Source organism: Asparagus officinalis, chromosome 4 (genome assembly GCF_001876935.1).
Source record: "Asparagus officinalis chromosome 4, Aspof.V1, whole genome shotgun sequence".
NCBI classification, from domain to species: domain Eukaryota; kingdom Viridiplantae; phylum Streptophyta; class Magnoliopsida; order Asparagales; family Asparagaceae; genus Asparagus; species Asparagus officinalis.
In genome coordinates this window covers 72501699-72508880 of record NC_033797.1, presented here as the reverse complement: position 1 = coordinate 72508880, position 7182 = coordinate 72501699, and the positions used below count along the sequence as shown (strand labels likewise).

Below are 7182 nucleotides of genomic sequence, written 5' to 3'. Positions count from 1 at the left end.
TCATTCTGGGAGAAATACAGTGGCTCTTCAGGAGCCATCAATCAATTTAGCACTACCACTTATTGTGTTAATATTTGTTTCTTCCATTTTCAAATGAGAAAAATACTTTATGTTTTTAAGTATAGTGTGTGTAGTAGCACTAATTTTCAAATGAGAAAAATACTTTATGTTTTTAAGTATAGTGTGTGTAGTAGCACTATCAATGAGACAAGTATTATCATCAAAAAATACTTTATGTTTTTAAGTATAGTGTGTGTAGTAGCACTATCAATGAGACAAGTATTATCATCAACATTGTTTGATCCTAAATATTTGGCATCCATTTCTTCTTCAGGAAGAAATGACAAAGAAAATTACAAATAAAAGTAAATATCAATAAAGTCCATAAATTATAAAATTCATAAAGAAAATTACATAAAAGATGCGAAAATAACAAAATTCAAAATGTCGGGTGTTTGTCATGAGATCATTTTGTAACTTCAGGTTGCTCAAGGAAATCAGCTACATTGAGGTGTGTGATATCATCAAGATCATCATAAAAATTATTTTGATCAATGAAATTTATCTCAGTATTTTTTCCTTTCCCTTTTAATGATGCCTGATAGAGGTCAACAAGATATTTTACCGTACGACAGGTACGAGACCAATGACCTTCTATTCCACACCGGTAGCATATTTCCTCATAATGTTTCTTTTTTTCACTTTTCTTATCATTATTGTCCTACTTTTGGCAGTTGTTTTGTCTTTTGCCACAGTTATGATCATTGTGATTATAAGGCACATATCTGCCACGACCTCCTCCACGATAATGGCTACGTCCTCGGCCTCTTCCACGGCCATGTCCATGCCCACGACCATGATTTTGAGATTGAGTTACATTCGCTTCAGGGAAAGGGCTAGTATCAGTAGGTCGAGATTCATGATTTTTCAATAATAATTCATTATTTTGTTCAGCCAAAAGGATGCATGAAATCAATTCAGAGTATTTCTTAAATCATCTCTCTCGATATTGTTGTTGCAGGAGCATATTTGAGGCATAAAAGGTGGAGAATGTTTTTTCTAACATATCGTCATCAGTGACATAATCTCCACACAATTGTAATTAAGAGGTAATTTTATACATTGCAGAATTATACTCACTGATTGATTTAAAATCTTATAGCCTTAAGTGAAGCCAGTCATACCGGGCTTCTGGAAGCACGACCAACTTCAGGTGGTCAAATCTCTCCTTCAAATTATTCCACATAGTAAGTTGATCTTTCACAGTTAGATATTCAGTTTTTAACCATTCATCCAAATGATGGCGAAAGAAAATCATAGCTTTGGCATGGTCTTGATTTAATGTCTCATTTTCTTCCATAATAGTATTTTCAAGACCCATTGCAGCAAGATGTATTTCAACATCTAACATCCAAGATAAGTAGTTCTTTCCAGAAATATCAAGAGGGATAAATTCTTATTTTGTAAGGTTAGTCATAGTGAAAAATGAATTGAATTGGAAAGAGAAATTTTACCTCAAAGGTTTATCCAAAATATGAACACGTGCCCAGCGATGAATTTAATGGACTTGAAATTGATTGTTTCAATGGTAGAGTCTCTTGCTGATAACGTGTTATAAAACTAATAAAGTAGAGAAGAAAAGTTAGACGAAAAGTAGAGAGAAATTTTATTTCATTCGTTCTTCATTGCCATCTCAAAGTGATGTAGGAATACCTATATTTATATACAAACTAAGATTATGATACATGAATCATATTAATTACTCATTCATGAACTTAGTCTTTCAAGAACATGCATTGTGTTGTTCTAGGAAGAAGATTAATATACTAGGGGAATATCAACTTCTTGGGAAACTAAATGGACATCCACGTTATTTCATAACAACTGAAATAACAACTTACTATTTGTTATCCGAAATACCTAACTTTACACCAAGCATTCAAACATCCCCTAAATAGGAAAATAATACAGGCACACCATCAACCACACCACCAACCATAGCTCCTCTTATGCTAAAGTACAGTGGGCTCCATATGAAATTTTTTAAAAAATTTCATATGGGACCCGCTGTACTGTAGCATGAAAGGAGGTGTGGTTGATGGTGTGACTGTAGTGCCCCTCCCCTAAATAACCCAAAAATGTAATTTCAGACAGTATGTGGGTCCCATCTTTATTCTTTACGACTTTACCTGTGTACTGTTCACGCTTGCCTCCTGCTTCGCTCCTCATCGCTCAAGTAACAATTATCGACCAGCCCTCCTTTTCCTCTGATTTCATTAAAGAGCCCCCCAAAAGCTGTCGGTCGCTGAAACGACACCGCAGCAGAAAAATCAACCACAGAAGAAAATGTCCTGATGATGAATTGCTCCTCGAAGTATAGCCCGCTGGAAAATTTACGACTGGTCCTCGCCGTCTCCTCCCTTTTCCTCTTCGCCCGCTCCGCCGCCCTCGTCAACCTCCGCGGAAAATCCTTCTCCTTCACCTTCCTCGACGCCCCCGCTCGCTTTGGTACGGCCCCCCCAAACCCTAAGCCTAAGCCTAACCCTAACCCTAGCCCTAAAAGCTGGATCGGGTATTTGCGGGTCCCTTCAGCTTGCGGATCCGATTGAAGCTTGCTCTCCCCTTCGAAACGATAACGAAACTGGTGGAGGGAGCTCGAGGTTTGTTTTGATCGCGAGGGGAGATTGCAGCTTCGAGAAGAAGGTGAGGATTGCTCAGGATATAGGGTTTGAGGCCGCCATTATCTATGATGATCAAGAAAAGAGCAGCCTTTACTCTAGTAAGCTGTCATTTCCCCCCTTCGATGTTGAATCTTTGTTCCAATTGGTCCCGAACAAAGCCAAATGTTACTTATTTATGTGTTGATGATTGGATAAGTATTGCAAGGAGATTTATTAGGTATAAACTTCAAATTAAGTAAGTATAGTTAGACGAGAACTAATTGTTTTTGTGTCATAATAATTACAAATTTACATGATCTGCATCCATTCAATTCTGACGTTGCATTGTTAAGGGTTAAGTGAGTAGGAACAAGTTGTAGGTGGGGGTAAAATTAATGTATGTATTCAGTTCATCCCCACCAAATGAGAGTTTGATACCGGAGATTGGGTGAGGTTTGAGGGAGAGGGAGATTAATTGATGAGGGTAAAGGACTTGCCTTATGTGACTTAAAAAGGAAAGTTTAGAGTTTGGTGGAGTGAGTGTGTTCATGAATGATAAGTTTTCCAATGTTTTTGCAGAATATTATATTGTGGAAGTTCTATAATGGAATAGTTTTATATCTTGTTCTGAATGTTTATTTCGAATAAGCTACGTCGAGGTTTATTGTCTCATAAATACGTAACACAGCCTTTATTCTAACTTTTGGGGTCAAACATGAATCTTTTTCTTTCAAGGAATTGTATTAAGGACTCGCTCCTCCAACCAAGTTTAATTTTTGGCCTTATATGATGTTTGATTTAAATGCATTTAATCTTTTGATCTCTGATCTTGCACCTCTAAGTAATATGCAGCACACACATGACAGGTGGCATAATAGTTTGGTATAACATGACTCGGGCATGTAAATGGGGTTACTTCCCGAAAAGACAGTGAACTACAAGGTTGTTTAAGAAAGAAAAAAGAACTCTTTAGTTTCATTGTAAATCCACTAGTCCAGTAATTCTGAATATTGATCATACTTATTTGCTCTTCATACTTAGGTACAGTAGTTTAGTTCTAGTGTATGATAAACCATTCTTCTAATGTTGTTAATTACATAGTGTCTATACGAAGATAGAAGAGAATATACATACATTTTTACTTGCAATGCATATCAGAATAGGGTTTAGAGGTTATAAGTCTCAGCCAAGTATGAAGTTATATGTAATAAATAAAATGTAGAATATGTTCCAGAAGTGCGTTCCCTCTATGAAAGGGTAACAACTTGAAGATGGGTGTACCCATGTTATAGATGTTTTTCTCCCTTTAGGGAATAGGCTGTAGATTTGCATCATATCTCAGTTGTAATTGGACATCAAAATTTTCTTGTCCTCGAACTCGTCAGTGAAACAACTTTGCCTGAAATATATCCAATTAAGATTGATTTTCTTTGATAAAGACAAGGTAATTACCCTTTTTGAAGGCATACATCTAGCCTAAGTGGACATTTTTGATGAAAATTTATAGCCTAGATGCTTTAGTAATAACACAATTTACGACTTTTTACTCGTCCAAAGTTTGATCTGGGATTGTATTCTTTATTCATAATATTCTACATGAGACCTGTGTCTTTATCCAGTTAGGATAAAGTAGGGGGGTATGAGTACAGACAGGATATTCACCTTTAATTGTGAGCCTAGTGAAGATTTATTTCGATAGGTGAGAAGCGATGTTAAATGATGCAAACACATTAAACAATGTTGAGCTCTTGTTGGGTTAGTTTCTTCTTGTGGAACATGGGTATCTGCTTGCAAATGCTTGAATTTTAATTGTTGAGTACTTGGCCAACTTTCTATTGAAGTAATTTAATTGTGTTAAATAACTAAGCTCATGGACTGGTTTAGAAACTTGACCTCTTAGGTGCACTGAATGTGGCAATGAAATTCGAGTTTAAACGAAATCTGACAATGAGAACGGTGCATGATCAATCTCCTTAAAAAAACAAGTAAGCACTTGCAAATAAATGGGATCAGTAGCAATAAGCTGAGCAGAAATAGATTATACTTGTTTGATATGTTTGCACTAAAACCAATTTCAGTGGAATTATTTTTATGCCATACGATACACACGGTGGATGGGAAATTGTTTTTATGTCCGAAGTTGTGTCCTTGTTTGATATGAGCTGAATATAGGCTTCTAAAATTATCTGACCTGTTATATGACAAGTGTTAGACAGTTCAAAGATACTTCCTAGCAAGTCAAATATAGCTAAAATATAGGACATCACAGAAAAATTATTCTTATTTCTTTCAGTTTTAATACAATACTTGCTAAATTTGAATGCTGCTACCGAAATTGAGGAGGAAAGTACTTGTTTAAATTTCCGCCTTTTATTGTGTAAGAGGAGAATTTGAGGAGTAAAATTTTGAATGGATAGTTATGTAGATTCCTGTGTGCACGGGTTCTCCTTGGTCCACCAAAGCAATAAAGGATCCAATATTAGTTTGTGTATAGCATGCATCCTGGTGTCCATTCTCCTCGAGTGACTCCTTCAGTCCTTTATATTTTGCGTGGGTTGACCAAGTGGACAAAATGCTAGGGATATCAGTCTAAAATGGCTATATACAATCTGTTATTGAGAAAGATGATCTTTTTGGGTTACAAGTTTTTTTCCTAATATTTTTGTATTTGTTGAAGGACCTTGTCATTCTACCACAACTCTAAAGTTGCCGTGAGGGTTGAGGGTTATATTTTTATATTCTAACATGCTCTCGCAGTCGTAGGTTGAACATCCTTTTAAGCGCTGAAGCATGGACTCACAAAGAAGTATCAATTTTATAAAAAAATGTTTAAAAATTCGTGGTCACAGGGATTTGAACGTGGGTTGAACTGGTACCATATTAAATGACCCTACCATTATACCTAAACTCTGAAAAACTGGTGAGGGTTGAGGCAATATACCAAAACTCTAAAGTTGCTATGAGGGTTGAGGGTTATATTTTTATTCTAAATTTCTAACACTATTATCCTGCTTGTGTAGCTAAGGAATGATCAGATCCATCTTAATCATATGTGTATATAATAATAAGGTACCTTCCCTCAAGTGTGTCTTACGTTGCTTAGCCAGACCTGTAGGACAATAAGTTAAGTGGATTTGGGCGTTTAGGCGGTATCTTATGCCCCAAAACGAGTAACTTAAGCCAGAAGCTTATCTTAAGATCAGTTTCAAAAGATTAGCAATAATGCAAATTCATGCAAGCCAATTTTGGGCTACAGCTTGAAATGAGGTTACAGATTGCAACATGTTATTAATAGATAGCCTTTGATTTTGTGCTATTAGCATAAATTATAACAACTTATGCAAATATTAGTCGAAAGTTATCATCAATTTGTAATGAGCTACTACTTAAAGTTCTGTTGCTGACAAAATTCAATCCAAGATCTGTTATGTTGGCGCGTTGACTTTATCTGCATCTTTGAGCTGGGAGTACTTTCTTATAGAAATCCATTATCTTCCTCCTTGTTAGTACTCTTTCTTAATCTAAAGGAATTATGGAGCCTTTCGCTTATAATGCATGCATGACTAGTGTATATATATATATATATATATATATACACACACACACACACACACACACACTATACACACACACACATAGGGAAAAGTGTTCCTAAGGTGACTCCTTAGGCCATCATCTAAGGAGTCAGCCTAAGATCACATGATTGAGAGCCATTGTGGATGATCCGCTCCGTTGAACTTGATTTACATATTCTAAAACCCCAACACACCAAGTTTGGGGTAAACCCGTCGTCGTTTGACCCTCCGTCGAGCTATGTGAAAAGTTCTATTCATTCGAACCGTTAAAATTGATACGAGTGGATGAATGGTCAAACGACGACGGGTTCACCCCAAACTTGGTGTGTTGGGGTTTTAGAATATGTAGATCAAGTTCAACGGAGCGGATCATCCACAATGGCCCTCAATCATGTGATCTTAGGCCCGACTCCTTAGATGATGGCCTAAGGAGTCACCTTAGGAACACTTTTCCATATATATATATATATATTGTTGGTTTAAACGTTTTTTTATCCGAAGGACCAAGCAAAATTTTGCATCAACGGTCCAAATTAGCTTCCTGTAGATGGCAACAGATTTTGAATTTCAGGTCAATCAGTAACTTCTCAGGAAGATATGACTCGGGATGATAGAAATTAGAAAGTACTGCTTACTTTGAAGAATCTGGGGTGTAGTATGGAAAGGCAAATAGGATCCTATAGAGTTTGTAGCACTCGTCTTTAGTATAACTATTGCATGAATATTTCCCCACTACGCTGATGGTACCACTAGGAAGATATTTAGATCATGTAATGTCGTACTTTGAATAATCATGAAGTTATGAAGCAATTCTTCCCAGTAGCAAGTACTGCTGTTTATCACCAGTAATAGATTATCCATGGGAGATAGGGGTGGAAATGAACCGAATCGAATACCATGGTGTTTGGATTCGTATTCAGTTAGTTTTCACAAATTCAAATTTGAAT

The 7182-nt window shown here is 36.4% G+C and overlaps 1 protein-coding gene across 1 annotated transcript in view; it reads left to right on the top strand.

Annotated features, from left to right (window-relative positions):
- Positions 2218–7182, top strand: part of LOC109837722 (receptor homology region, transmembrane domain- and RING domain-containing protein 1) — an 8234-nt gene continuing 3269 nt past the window's right edge. The window contains exons 1-2 of the mRNA XM_020406066.1: positions 2218–2508; positions 2555–2779. Of these exons, the coding sequence (XP_020261655.1) occupies positions 2355–2508; positions 2555–2779 (379 nt within the window). The 5' untranslated portion in view covers positions 2218–2354. The remainder of the gene's footprint in view (positions 2509–2554; positions 2780–7182) is intronic.